Genomic DNA, 15,662 nt, shown 5'->3' on the forward strand with positions numbered 1-15,662 from the left:
TTTGTACTATGTCTAGACAAGTTGCTATAGGAGTATCAGAACCACACATCATTTCTCATGTGTCAGGAAACCTAGGGATGATTCTGTGTTTTTACCTGGTGTCAGCTTATGTTTTGATTTCAACTTCAAATGTTATTCCATTTTTGGTCTGACATTAGAATTTTTCTCTTTTGGTTAGTTTAGTGCTTCCCCCCTGCCCTTGGTTTAATTACATGCAACATTAAAAAAAAGAAGGGTAATAGTCCAAATGTCTAGCTGCAGTGAGGAAAGAGCTAGATTAATTCCTTACTGTTATAAAATGCAAATGTAATGAAGTAGAACTGTTTAAAATCAAGTACCTACAAAAACATTTTCTATATGTATTCTTGAACAAAGTATGGTGCCAATATGGTGTTTTTCCTTAAGTGCACAAATGAGTTTCTTCTTGTCCTGGCAAACAGAAAATGATCAAAAACAAAAGAATATGGTGAATATTTGTGTCGGTGGAGGTGCAGTGGAACTGGCAATAACCAGAAACAGAGATAACTCTAAAGTACACATATCCGTTCCTCACTGAAGCTTTAGTTAAAGAAAACAGGCACATACGAAAGTGTCTTTCTGAATACAACACTGAATGCAATAGGTCATGGCTCTTAAGCACTGGCAGTAATGGAATGCCTTCTTGAATAGAGGTGGCTAAAGGTCCTGAAAAGTAGGGGTTTTTTTCATGTAGGTAAATGCCAAAAAATTACAGAGGAGAGAGATGTGTATCTTATAAAGTAAAATATGATCAAAGATCTTCAGAGGGGAAGATAAAACTTTCTGGCATAGTATAATTTGTCATTCTCCTTGTGAGAAATAGGCATGTGCATATGGTGAAATGAATTTTGTTACTTTTCATGCTTCAAGCAAAAATACATGTTCCATGACTGAAAGGCCTGAGATTTAGTGGAGGCAATTGTTATTACAGGGTGAACGACCATTAAGCCTTTTCCTGAATGTATATCTTACTGATTTGATGAAAATAAAAACATGTCTTTCTCATCTCAGTACAAAATAGTAGCAGTCAACTACTCTTATGAATAAATTTGTTCAGTGTATATGATTTTTGTCACAGTTTTTTTGAAATTAGTATAAAAGGCCTGCAAAATGCTAAGGAGGGCACAGCAGCTTGAAAAAATGTGGCTAAAATTCTTCCATGATGATTTCACTTTGAATTAATATCCTGCTGCTTGCAGAGAGCTGAGTATCCCAATTTTAAAGAGAAAAGGTAATGAAAAGAAGTCTACCTTTAAAAGGCACACACATTCAAATATTTTTTAACCTCTCACAGGAAAAGGAAAGATACAGCTGCAGCATAACTGTGACTTATATAAGAAGGGGCTGTTTGGTTTCGTTAGCACTGCGACACTGGCAACATTGCAGGACATTCTGTACATCACAGAGACAAATGTACCCTGATTCCTCAACTGTTCCGTGCTTTATCTAAACAGGCATTTTTTTGAATTCACCATAGGTCACTTAGGCAGTGCTAAACATCTGTAACATCCAACATGACTTACTGAAGTAAAAGCTGTTCAGCAGTTTTCCTGGCTATTGGGTGTGCTATCTTAGCACACCTAACTCACATTGGGCTCATCTTTTCTGGGAAACCAGCAACTGTAATTAGAGCTGTGTAATTCCTGATCACTTCCTTCTTGTGCTCACATGGGGAGGAATAGCAGAATGGCTCTATTGGTACCATTCTGGCCATTTTCTGCATGTGAACACCAAATCCTAGATTTAGCCCATCTACGATCATCTCCTCTACAGACTTTAAGAGAAATGATCAAGGGGGCAACTCAAACTGTACTTGAACTGAATCACCTTCTGGAAGTACCTCTCTCTATCCACTGTACTTAAAGGGAGATTATTTTTGGTGAGTCAAATCTGGGCCATAATTTGTAAATACGTTGTCAGCTCAGAACATGAACCCCTCCCACACCTGACTGTTGCCAGTGAAGTCAGGCATGGATGCAGACAGGAGCTTTGGTCAGCTTAGTTTAGCTGATGTCTCTTGGAGGGGTTGGGTAGCTAGCTGGCAGAAAATGCCTCTGCCTGGCACATGTTACATCTGCCAGAAGGGGCTCTGCCAGCTTAGCAATCACAGCAAAGGCTTCTCTTAAAATCCCAGACTGTGTCATTGGAATTTCGGTACCTAGTGTGACTGCAATAACGGGGCATGTGGGTCCTTATACCTGCCGCTCCACTCTAAACCCCCAGACAGTGATCCATGCCGTGGCATCTGTAAGCGGGCCATGCTTAACTGACTTTTGCAAAGCAATTATGATACCATATTGGGCTTTTCCACATGTGGCAGTCAAACTTCTAATAAAAGCCGGGGTGTATTCTGTACCTGTGTTTCTTACCATATGAATTAGAAGAGTGGTTCCCAAATTCCAGTACAAAAGTCCACACTAAATTTTCTCTTGAGGTTATTTTAAACTATAAAATCTAGCTTACCCCTGTGATGTTTTCAGTTAAAACTTAGATGATAAGGGTGCATGATGATTCATGAGAAATATTTTGAGTTCCTAGTGGAACCAAATTTTTGGTAACATTAAATAGCATATTTGCTAACCTTTCGTTTTAATTTGGTAACATTTAATTAGAAGCTGACTTGTCATTGCTGTCATTTATGCCCTCCTGTAGTTCCAGTTTCATTTTCTTTTTCTTACTCTTTTTCCTTTTTACTTCTCTCTAAGTTTATGGAAAATATCTTGCCAATGACCTAGCACAAAACAAACCCCAAAAGCTCCCCCACACACAAACCAGAAAATGAGGGAAGAGAAAAGGGAGAAGGCTGGCACTGTGAAAGCGTTTTGGTTCTGTATGAAAATGAAACCATATTATCGTTTCACTTGTCAGGAAAAACTATTTTTGTTACGTGCTACATTCCTTGACAGCTAATGTTTCCTTCCTCTCTGCTTATCATAGGGAATTGTTAGAATGAATTAGATTTAAATTGAAATCTCCCCAGAAGACATTCCAGTTGCCAAACCTAATAGATAGATGAATGCACACATAAAAAGAGATAGGTGAATGGCTGTTCCAGCCCAAGCCATTGTACAATATTCTCAATAACATGGAAGAATGAAAGTCTAAGCTGTTACCCCGCATGCTTATTCTAGCCAGACTACTACTGCTGAAACTGGCATGAGGACTCCAGTGTAAATTTAGAAGTAAAATCTCATGTCTACTTATTCTTCTATGTAGTGTCTCTTCTTGCAGTCAAAACAGAGCCCATGAACAGCAGTGAAACAACAACAACAACTGGAGATGGATCTCTTGACACTTTTACTGGGTCAGGTAAAGCCATGATAAGATCATATATTATTAGATGCACGTTAATATAGCATTTAATAACCTTCACTAATGGACATTTCACTGCATGGAAGCAATCTTTTAAAAGCTACAATAAAGTAACATTTTAATACCAAATAATAATAATAGCTTTCTCAGAAAACATCTTAATTTACAATTCTCGTGAGCTGTGATCTTAAGAAAGCTTTACTAGTGACTAAGACCGTTCTTGTGTGCTGAAATCTTATTGTAATAACGTCATTCATGTACTGTAGCTTTTTTTTGGTGCTAGTTCTGTTCAATCTCAGTAAGAAAGAAAGTCGGGATGTATTTGTAACAGCCATTCTAATTTGTAAAATTTAAAATCTTAAGGGTTATATTTCAGTGATAATCTTTCTATTCCTGCAAGCAGTATCTTAGTTTAAATGCTGATCAAATTTCCCTAAACTACTTTCTGTCCATGTAAATAAAGTATATATATTGGTTTAAATAAGTCTTAAGTTCTTGGTTACTTCTTTTTAAAACTCAAACAGAAGCAGCAACTTTTAAGTAGATTAAAGTATTTATAGGTGATGAACAGTGGGAAAGCATAGATAACCTGCCTTCTAATTATTAAACAGCATCCTAATAATATCAACAGGGAGGGGGGAGGGAGAATAAATGTTGGAATTGTCTTTATGCATCAGTAAATGCAGATATACTCTGAAGCTGATTATTCAGAAAAGTATAGTGAATAAGTACAAGTTCTTGAAGAAAAGGTCTTCTGAGAGATGAAAGCAATCATATACTGTATCCAATTAGACAAATGAAAACATTTTCCTCATTATGATTATATTGAAAAAACTCAAGAACTTAAAATCTAACAAGTGCCATTAAAATAAAAATAGCTTTTTTTTTTCTTGTGAGAACTTTGACTCTGTCTTTACTCTGTCCTAAAATTTTCTTAGTAATGATTGCAGATTATAGAAAGTCTGATCATATATGATTTTGGCATTGCTGGTGAAATTTTGTCAGCTTGTGCAATGTATTTAAGATCTCTGAGTTGCATTTCGTATGTAGAACATGACTAAGCAACATTTTCGCGAAGGGTGCCAAAAATTGCTATCTCGATTTCATGTTTGGATACCTAAAAAACAGCTTGATTTCCCAAGATGCCACTCACTCATTAGCTCCTATTGACTTCAAAAGAAGTGTTGAGATCTCTGCACTTCTGAGATTCAGAAATAATCGGTGCCTTCAAAAAAGGCAGGAATTTGAGCTTTATACAGTCATTTTTGTCTGTTAGCCACCTGCAGATTCAAATGAAAAATGAGCCTGATTCTCAGGCCACAAACTCAAGTATGAAATAAATGAGTGTGGTCATTCAAAGTGGGAAGAGCAATAGTCTGTCTGTCTGAGCAATGTGTAGTCTTCATCACTGCAGAGTAAGATGCAGAGCTGCCTTGGTAACATCTTGAGCCTTAAATAAAAATTAAATCCATTATTTTCACTCTTGCCTTTTACTGGTACTCGCAAATTGGACAACTTGTTTGGGTCGGCTTTGTGGCAGAGGTGGTAAGGAGCAATAAAAACTCACTTAATAAAAGTATATATTTGACTTTTTAACCTAGCTGGTTATTTGGGAAGCTTAATGGATTGTCAGTGACAGTAAATAATAAATAGTGGAAAGAAGCCATTTCAAGCAAACCATCCACAATTGAAAACAGTGTGTAACATAGCATAACACTGAAGGTTGTTCATTTTTTCCCTAATAATCAGTTACATATATGTGTCGTTCCCAGCTGTGACAAAGTCATAATGCTAGTACCTTCCTGTAGCTTTCAAAACAACTGTGTTCTCATTTCATGCGGATGCGTAGACATGTACACCACTAATGGGGGTTTAACCTCCACTGTCTTACATGCATTGGTATGGAACAATTTAGTTATGTTATTAAATACTTTTACAAAATGAGATGGTGAAAACAGAACTCGTAGTCCTAAGAACCATTTGAGAGTCTGCCATGTAGAATTTCTCTCCTTCAAATATTCTACCCATTAAAATTGATTTTCATGCTCAAATGACAATAAAAACCCGTGATGTTTCTTAAAGCTGAGTGAGAGGCTGAACAAGCAGTTGAGGATGTAAAGTAGAGCCAGCTCTATACCTAATGATCTGCTTTAACATAGAAAGTGATGATCTGCACAAGATACATGGCAGGAGAGACACATTATACCTCACAGGTAACTGTGATGCACACTGATTTTTCATGGATAAACATTGCAGCTTTTTTAAAATTACTCTAGAACACTTATGCCAGTTGCTTTCCATAGCATTTTTAATCAGAAATACCTCTGAAGTGGATGTGCTGGCTTTAAGGTTTCATGATGATAAACCTGCAAGTTTATACTGAATATGCTAGACTTAAATCATGCTTCAGTAGTGTAAATTGAATATACTAAGTAAGAAACCTGGCATCTGAAGTCCCACAAAGCAACCTTTAAGCTGGAAAACAAACCATGTGGATCTAATGAATTTAGAGTTAAAGTTGTCCCAGTGGCCTCACCCAGGCTCTGGTATCACAGCTCATACTCCAAGCTCTGATTCCACCATTCTGTGGAGTTACCACTGGGAGAATTTTTGCTTATTAGCATGAGTTAAGAAGGTAGAGAGATCATTTTGTGCACCCCTCTACCTCCTCCTTTTTCTTCAAAGGATGGCAGTTGGTAATTCATATCAGTATATTGTATTTGAGTCTTTGTGATCCTGTAGCAAACTCTTTTTGGGGTGGATATTTACAGGATGTGGAGAACTGCAGAACAGTCTTAAATTGAGCATTTTCATACCCTATGAATTTACTTCAACTCATGTATCGTTAGCACGTGCATTTCTGTGCTTAAATTGCTTAGCATACTGGATTAATCTGAGAACTCTTTATCATTTCAATGGAGCAGAGAAAGACATTTGAAGTTCCCATCGTCCTTTCTACTTACAATTTATCACACAAAAAGAATATTAAAAAAAAGATCTGAAGGTAGGAAATGTCACTGCTGCGCAACCTTTGGTTACCTGGTGTTTATACATTGTGATTCATTATTTAAATGAGATCCTTTTAACCTAACCTCTTTGCACAGAATTTTCCAGATGTGTAATGGAAAAATAAGAGATTACAGCATGTGACTATACTGAATCCAACACACGTTATCAGCACAGTGTATGGTCATATATATTCTTCACAGCCACCTTTGCCACTTGAGCTAACAGAGTAACTGGTAAGAGCTGCCAGTTAGCTTGATATCTCCTCTGCGGGCCAACATTAGTTGGGACTGGAATACACTCTTAGCACCATAGTGAGCCTCAGCTCTGCCAGGCTCTAGCTGGGAGTGTGCCTCAAAGGGCACGGGTACTGCTACTTTTTCTCCACAACTCTCTTTTTCTTTCTCTCTATCCTGTTCTGTTCCATTCACAACCTTTGTCTCTTCATCTCAGACTACCTTGGTAAACACTTTCTTTTCCCAGCCAGTACCTTCAGGCCTTATCCTGTTTCCCACCCCATCTTCAGACCTCCAGCCCAAGGAGCTCTTGCCTTACACATCTCTCCTCCAGCCAGTCCCTCATACCCATTTCTGAATCTCCACCTTGTATGTTTTGTGCAGAAGTTCTTAGCTCCCCACAGCTGGAGGGCAGCAGTGCAGAAACCCTGCAGGGCACACATCAGCCAGGAACTGCAATTTGCAGAGAAAGTGGGCTCAGCAAAAAGGATATTTACCTGCAAACATCCCCATCATGCCTCTACACAGCATGTGCAAACTGTGATTTTTTTTTCCCAGAAGTGTGTAACTTGATGGATTTTCACTGAGAAATCAAGGGTCTTTTACCACCTGTGAGGACAGAAAATTGAATTTGGAAAATTCAAGTAATGAAGTCTTAGAAATATTTGAGTTTTTCAGAGAAGAGAGTGATGGTTTTGTTGTCTAGCCCTGTTCTTAGAAATGGCGATATAAAGTAGTATAATTATAAAAAGCATAACAGCTCCCCTCCACCATCTCTTCCATTGCCAACCCTCCCCACCAAAAGAGAAGTAGGATTAGGAAGACATTCAGCAGTGATATCTGTTAAAGTCTAATAACCTTTAGAATTACCAGTCTCAGCTATGATACACAGGTCCAGTGCACAGGCTTTACTCAGTCATAGTGTTCTCCTATGGTAGGTGTTACACTCCATGTTTCCCAAATATCTTAAGTCTAAAATGTTGTGAACAAATTGATGTGAGAAGCTACCAGAAAGAGTGAAAGGAAAAGACTTTTCATTTGAAAGATACACAATTTAATTCGGGGGCACTTGACTCTTTTTCTGTTTCTTGCCTACAACCAGTAGTGTCTTTAGGAAAACTGAAAGAAATAGAAAATTTAAAAGCCAGACACTTTTCCAAAAATACATTATTTTCTTGTCTGAATTTATAAAATAAGGTATATGAGTAAAGAATTTTAAAAAGGCCTGTTTTAGATTGCATTATGCTTTTTGCTGAAAAGCATTAGTTTTTAATAACTTGAGTGATTTTAGTTGAACAGTCATTCCTTTTTTGTAGTCTATATCAGCTATAGTAGTATGGTAGATATGCCTTACCCAAACTGATTAATCAACTGATCTGTCATTCAGCAAGTGATAGACGAAAAGTGCATCATTATGGTCAGAAAAATCCGATAAGCCGATAATGGATCATGCAAGTTCCTTGCCCTGAGAAATCACCAAGGTCAGTTTGTTAACTATTGCTTGTCTCCAGAAAGGTCGCAGTGATATAACAGGGAAGAGCGATTGCTCTTCTAGAGTTGAACAAAATAAGAGGATCCTTTGGAGTTTTATGAGCTGTTTATGTTGATGTATGCAGCTCTTCAGTTTGCCTGTATCCAAGAATAGCTTTAGGCACGCCTAGTGGCTCACTCTGCAAATTAAGCTTAAACCATGGAAAGGCATTCTCAAGAGTAAAGAACATCCACATGGAGAATTTAAATTCAGCAGATTTCCATTACAGGAAAACCCTTAATATCTTTTCAGCCATCATCTCTTTTTATGAAATCTGGTGGCACATGTTCCAAAAATTATTATCCAATTCTACTTTATTTTGAGGCCATACTCCTTACACCTTTAAAAAAGAAGCTAATGGTCTTTCTTCTACTGTATTTTCTTTTTAAGGCCTATGTGTTCTAAATGTGTTTAAACTAGCTTTTAAAATATGAAGTTCTGCATGTGTTCAAAGCAGTAGATTTCAGAGACATTAATTAGACCTGGATGTAGAAATATATCATGTTTCATAAAATAGTTAGGAACCTAAACCTATTTGTCACTTATATAATACTGAAAGTTCATTTCTACTACCATTACAAACAACTCAGGAAGAGGGTATACTTTGAAGTACAACTATGATTGATTAGACTAAAGAAATTCCAGTGCTTCATTGTGTACTACTTTAATCTTTTGAAAAGTGAATGAACAGCAGATGGCCTAATAAAGACACTGTATGTATGGATTTGCTCTGAAGGGATTGGTTCAACACTTTAGACTACATATATTTGGAATACATCTGTCTTTGTCAGGACAGATGGTTAAAGGAAAGAGAAACTTCCAAACACTTGGAATTAATCCAGTGTGAGCACCGCTTCTCAATGAAATTTTAATGGGATATGACTATTGTTCTGTTAGCTTTCTTGGAAGAATGCAGCTGTTAATAGTATAGACATAATAATTTTGATGGCTACTGTACAGGACTGCTTATGCTTACATTTGAAATAAAAATACTGTTCTTAGTGCCTGTGTTCTAATCAGCCTGATGATAAGGAGGGAAATTCATTTTCTGGTCAGTTACTACAGTCAGTCTGTATCTTCCATCCAGCAGATCCTCCATCACTGCTAAGCTGATTAAAATTAATCACATCTGAATAAGACATATTTTTCCTAACCAGTATTGAAATTAAACTTGTAAATGTGAGAATTTAAACTTAAATGCACGTTAATTCACTCCCATGCAATACCATATGTTGAATCACAAGATTCTTTTTAAACAGCAACTTTAATACAGCTTGCAAATTTGAAATATCTATAGTGTGTGGATCAAAGATTATGTGAAGTATATGTCTCTAAAATATATTCAGAAATATGTCAGTCCAGCTTAAAAACTGCTATATACTCATACCAAGAAAAATGTTCTCTACGACATGAATGACTTGTGAATTTGCCGTGTTTTAATTTTTGTATTAAGATATCACAGGTCAGATGGCATCTACCTAGTTGAAAAGCTTTCCATTTCAATGCGATTTTCTGCTAATGTGACTTTATTAGTATTTAGAATGTTCGGCTGTGTTGCTTTCATGATATTCTTAAGTGTTGTACTCTTGTTTTCTCTTTTGCAGTAATAACAAGTAGCGGCTACAGTCCAAGATCAACACATCAGTACTCTCCGCAGATATATCCCTCCAAGTTAGTGTCTGCACCTCTTCTAGGCTTTATAGGAATTTGACCTTGGCTCTAGGTAGTTTTGTGGTTTGTTGGAACTAAATGTTCATCAACAGAAGAAAGAAAGACAGGGAAGAGGAAAATAGTTAAGCCTCAGTACTGACTGTATTACCATTCCCTCTCCAATTTTTTTTTCCTCAGGTGGCTGCAGAATAAGAATCTACTCTGTGCAATAATGTATTACTGCACAAGAAGTATCCTTGAATTTCTGCACACAGTAGAGGGAAAAAAATAGATCATCAGGTTCTCAGATATCAGCATCTTCACTGTGCTGACAATGTATAGAGACATATGTTAAAGATGGTTAATACTTAAAAATTGCAATTGCATATGCAAAATGCATATTTCAGGGTAGCCATGCTCACGTAGACCCTCCCAGAACCAGGACTGCCAAGTACTTCCAAAAATGTCATAGTTCTGAACCACCCTTTCCTCTTCTTTCTCCAATATCAAAAGATTTAAAAATCAAATAAATAAAATTGGATTACCTTTTAATCTGATTTATGGCTTTTAAACCATTGTGCATTGTTAGGACCTTCTTTCATTTTGTTTGGAGGAAAACGGTCTCTTAGCCAGTCATATGAATCCAGGAGTAGGAACTTAATGAAAAGCACTGACGATGTTACATGATACTTCTGTTGCTGGCAATCTATATGCACATTTATTTGCATGTCCTGTGATCAGTGTTGTGCACAAGGGTGCTTGATTTCAGTATGCCATATATTTGTTTCTGCATATTTGATAGAACTACCTAAGTGACTTTGAAATTCGATACAGAGAAAACACTGAAACTTTAGCTGATTAGACTTTGCAGTTTTCTTTAAATTTGCATTTGTATCTTGATATAGCCAAGATACAGAAAGTAAACTCCTAAACTAAGAACAGTCTTACTTATTCCACTTAAAACAAGTTTTGGCTGACCATGTCAGATACTCTTGGCCAAATACATTACAAGGTCTAGTAGGATTTTTAATCTACTGTAATAATTCACTGGCATCTAATTTAATGAATAATCCTTTTCTGATATTAACTGTTGCCAACTGTACTGAACTAATTAGAAAAAAAAGAAGAAAAATAAATTAGAATCTGAAATTTAGTCATGGCTTTTAATGGCCAGGTTTCAGTTAGCGTAATTCTGCAGAGTGTTTATTCAACTCTTGGTCCATAAAATCTTATTTGACTTACAAAACAATCCAAGACAAATGTTTCTCTGTATGTTTTTGCAACTCTGGAGGGCAAAAATTTTAAACTTGATTTTATTCAATCTCTCTATAAAACCTCAGTATTTATAAATAAAAGACCATTTTTATTTCCATTCTATTTCCCTAGCCCATATTTTCCAAATGTTGAAAGACCATCTGGTTACCAAAGTATTGCTGTCAATATTTTTCATGCTGCTTTCTGTGGGCATGATCCATCTCCCACTGAAGCCAGATGCTAGATGTCTGTTGAAGCAGAACCATATATAGAGAACATCATGTAGTAGCTTTAAAGTTCGCTTCTAAATTCTGTTTTTTCTTCCACTCCTGTATGTTGGGCCAAGTTTCCCCCCAACTGGATTAAAAAAGCATGAGATCTTTTCTGATTTAAGCTTGCTGATCTTGGCTCAAAGGGGTCAAAGTCGTGTAAAGCCGTAAAGCCATATTAGCAATGGCACAGTGTATCTGGAGCTGGACAAGTAGCTCAGGAATTAAACTGTAGTGATGGGAAAGCATAAAGTATATACAGTGCTTAGGAGAATGTGAACTAGAGTGTTTTTCAGCTTACTTCAGTGGGGGATGGAATGAATCCTGTAAGAGGAACAGTTGGCAAAGTAATGAACTGCCTTTGGACATCTTTGAACCTTTTTCTTTACTTTATTGCTTGAATCAACATACAAAGTATTTGTTGCCACAGTAATGCTATTTTTCCTGATATTTAGGCCCTATCCACACATTCTTTCTACACCAGCAGCTCAAACAATGTCTGCCTATGCCGGACAAACCCAGTATTCAGGAATGCAGCAGCCAGCGGTCTATACAGCCTACTCACAGACAGGACAGCCGTACAGCTTACCTACTTATGGTATTTGACCTCTTATTACTTACTTCACCTTACACAGAAATAAGAGCAATGCTGACATGAGCATTCCTTGCTTTTTTTTTTTTTTTTCTTTTCCCAACTGTAAGAAGATATTTTAAAGAATCAGTTGAAAATTGATTTCTTACACAGATTTGGGTGTAATGTTGCCAGGCATCAAGACGGAAAGTGGACTCTCGCAGACACAGTCACCACTGCAGAGTGGGTGCCTCAGTTACAGTCCAGGGTTTTCCACCCCACAGCCAGGCCAAACACCGTATTCTTACCAAATGCCAGGTGAGTATACATCACTGTCGTGTGTCCTCCCATCCTTTTTCCTAGGACACTTCGTGTCAGAATACATGAGTTTGAACCTCTGGATACATATATTCAAAGGTATCTGAAAGATGCAAATGAACATTTAATAGTGTTTGCAGAATACCTAAAGATAAGAGGTACCTAACTCTCATTCATTCCAATTGATTTTGGTGGGATTTAAGTATCTTACCCTGATGTACCTGAAAATGCTTCAAGGTGCCCACTGCTATATTTAAGGACTCTAATAATTTTGAAAAATCTCATCTTTGGCAATTTCTAAGAGGCAGCATGTATGTTAATGATAGACTTAAAAAAGAAAGTAATGTGATAAAATTCTGCTCACAAATCTGAGGAGTGCCACATGCAGACATGCTGAAAGCATTCGAAAACTTGTTTCAGAGCAGAAGTGAAACGAAATGCTGGCAGTTGAAGCCAGTAGGTTTGCATGTGACTTGGGCAGCATTCATGTCTCACCCTCAGTGTTGGTGAAAATTTAAAAAATCAACACAGAGAAATGACCAACTAGTAGGTGGGACGGAATGTCATAGTTCCAGTCATATCGGTGGGACTGAGAAAAGGCACTAGCTGAGGATTTGTCTCTTACTGTTGCTGGCCTGCTGTTTGCTCATATTTACAGTCCATTTTCGATTCATTTTTGTGAACTCTAACAAATAGGCTTATCATTTGCCATTGCTTTTACTTCTAGACTTTAAGGCTCAGAATTTGTTTCCATGACTAATATCGATGAATGAATTTCTTCTGGTGATCTGTTAATTTAGATCTAGTCATACAGTGCGGTCCTATTTGCACCTTGAGTTTTTTATGGAGTGAAATCACACGGCAGGACTGGAAGCATTTTTTATTTATTAGGGAACATATGCCATGTGACATCATTTGAACCTTGTTTCCTTTTGGATTAAATAACGCATTAGAATTTCTCCTTAATTTGTATTTTTTATTTCCTTTATTATTCAGTTATTAATTCATATATTACCCTTTGATCATCAGTGCTTTGTTTTATTTGGAGATCTTTTTTGTTTCTAATACAATGGTTAATCTTTTAAATAATACAAATTACAATATTAATCATCTGACATGTCAAGAACATGGACATGCCTCGCCACAGATCTATTAAAAACACTTGGATCATTAAAATAGTCTAAAAAAAGTTTTTTTGGTTTTGTAAGTGAACATGCACTAAAATGCATGAACGTCCTAAATGAAGGGAAAAAAGGGAGAAAAAAAGACTTGAATAGAGGTGAGACTGTAAGAAACAGAAAAATGCTTTTTTGATCAGTGTAAGGACTTATTGCCAATACTTGCTTGCATAGTATGAAAAGGAATGTATGCCTGCTTACCTGGAAGTAGCGTTTCATTTCTTTTAAAATTCATTACAGTGTTTTATCATTTAAATGGAAAGAAGTTGTTTGTTCCTCTGATTTATCTATGTCCAAGCATGAAGTATGCTATTTAGAATTTTATTTTGATTCACAGACAAGTTCTCACAATTAATTGTATTTTTTAATTTTAGGTTCTAGTTTTGCACCATCATCCACTATTTATGCAAACAATTCAGTTTCAAATTCTACAAACTTCAGTAGCTCACAACAGGTATGAATATCAACGTTTTTGTTTGTACATTACAAAAATACTCATATAACTCTGATGATGGCATGTCATTTTAATTTAGGTCTGTTAATGCTGAACTAGACTCACTGTTGTTAAGTACTGTTTTCGGTGGACAGCAGTGGAAATCCCAGTGGATGCCTAGTTGCATCTTTTGGCACATAAATACTTTGGAAATCTCTTGGTAGTCTTTTAATAAATCTCAAAATAATAAATATTATAAGTCTAAACAAAAAAATAAAAATACTTAGAAATTCTTAATGGGAAAATCATCTGTTGCTCTACTTAATTAACTGCGTTTGCTATTTTAGGATTATCCATCCTACACAGCTTTTGGCCAAAACCAATATGCACAGTATTATTCAGCATCAACATATGGCGCATATATGACCTCAAACAACGCGGCCGATGGCACCTCTTCATCATCATCAACCTACCAGTTACAGGAGTCTCTCCCTGGCCTGACTAGTCAACCAGGTACAGATCTACATTCAGGTGAAAACTACTTTTGTATTTTATGCTGTACTTTTAAAACCCCCAAATTTCCTCATCCAGCCTAGATGATACTATATTCAGCTTGAATACTGACATTTTAAGCTGGTGCTTTTCAGAAAACATTATTTTTCAAGGAAATTAATTTTCAAGGAAAATAAACTGTTCTGTTCTGTTTTGTTTTGTTTTAAGAAACTTGCATAGTTTGTTTGTTAGTTAGATAAAACTCTTTGCAAATTAAGAGTGTTATCTGTGGAGGGAGCAGGTCTTTAAAAAGTCACGATAATCCGATAGGGATCTTTTAGTATCCAAAACTACTGTGCAGTAACAAACGCTCAGTAAAGTTTAAAATAAAAAAAATTCAGTGGGCTCACCTATTATGGACAGTGGAACATTACTGTATCCACCTACATACTCTGAAATATTTCTGTAAATAATTTAAAACAAGATGCTGTTGTTCATTTAATTGTGTCCCAGTCATGCCAACAATAGTACGTGTGCTTTATTTAAAATATATACAAGCCATGCTTGCTAATAGGTAACTAAGAAGAGAGCTATCAGCTATTAGCACAGGTTGCTTTAAAAATAGCATATTTGAAATGGACTTGAAATTGCAAAATGAAGAGTCAAACTCAGATGACTAAATTTGTCTGTCCAACTCTGCCCCCTTGTGCATATGCATTATGATACAGTATTTTGTTACACAATTGTATGTCTTTGAAGTTATGCGTAGTACAGTGAAGATCCATGAGGATCTCAATGGGCTAGTTTAGGAACTTAAAAGTACCAAGCCAAATTAATGTGGTATCCTTCCTGGCTTAATAGAGCCTGCTTTTTCATGCTGACTTTCTTGTATTGTTTCCATTATTCTAGGAAATTCTTAAAGATCTAGTTCAGTACTGTGTCATATATGCGTATCTCCAGCAGCCTAGGCCAGTGCTGTCAGAACATTTTCCTGTAGGGACACCTGCTTCACTCATACAGTATTGGTAATGTCTGTCTTACCCACATCTGTGACCATTTATGGAAAGACTAACAAATTTCAGTGGTTTTGGATCAGACTCTGAATGAGGAAATCATGCTTTAATCAGAAAATCAACTCACTGCACAAATCTTCCCAATTCTCATCCTAACAATTGACCCATATCACTGGAAAGTATAGTAGAAAAAGTACTGTATTATAATAATGAATTTGTACAAGGGAAGGGTTTTATATTGCCTAGAATACTATAGGCAAGACATAAAGAACCTACTTTCAACTGCTTAAATTTGCTAAAAACTTTGCAGATTTCAATTGCAGGAGCTGACATTCTTCCTTGCCAGGTGTTTTCCTCAGGTGGATTTTTAAATTTTGTGTG

At 36.5% G+C, this 15,662-nt stretch overlaps 1 protein-coding gene across 8 annotated transcripts in view; it reads left to right on the forward strand.

The window, feature by feature from the left end:
* Positions 1-15,662, forward strand: part of EYA4 (EYA transcriptional coactivator and phosphatase 4) — a 154,987-nt gene that overhangs the window by 105,228 nt on the left and 34,097 nt on the right. For 3 of the 8 annotated variants that reach the window (XM_026120606.2, XM_026120626.2, XM_026120632.2), the window contains 6 exons: positions 3,235-3,327; positions 9,708-9,774; positions 11,732-11,874; positions 12,022-12,165; positions 13,718-13,797; positions 14,124-14,289. In XM_026120606.2, coding sequence (XP_025976391.1) covers positions 3,235-3,327; positions 9,708-9,774; positions 11,732-11,874; positions 12,022-12,165; positions 13,718-13,797; positions 14,124-14,289 — 693 coding nt within the window. Of the gene's footprint in view, positions 1-3,234; positions 3,328-9,707; positions 9,775-11,731; positions 11,875-12,021; positions 12,166-13,717; positions 13,798-14,123; positions 14,308-15,662 lie in introns of all 8 variants that reach the window. The other 5 variants (XM_026120614.2, XM_026120622.2, XM_026120638.2 and 2 more) reach the window with 5 other exon arrangements.

Source organism: Dromaius novaehollandiae, chromosome 3, assembly GCF_036370855.1.
Source record: "Dromaius novaehollandiae isolate bDroNov1 chromosome 3, bDroNov1.hap1, whole genome shotgun sequence".
In the NCBI taxonomy this organism is placed as follows: domain Eukaryota; kingdom Metazoa; phylum Chordata; class Aves; order Casuariiformes; family Dromaiidae; genus Dromaius; species Dromaius novaehollandiae.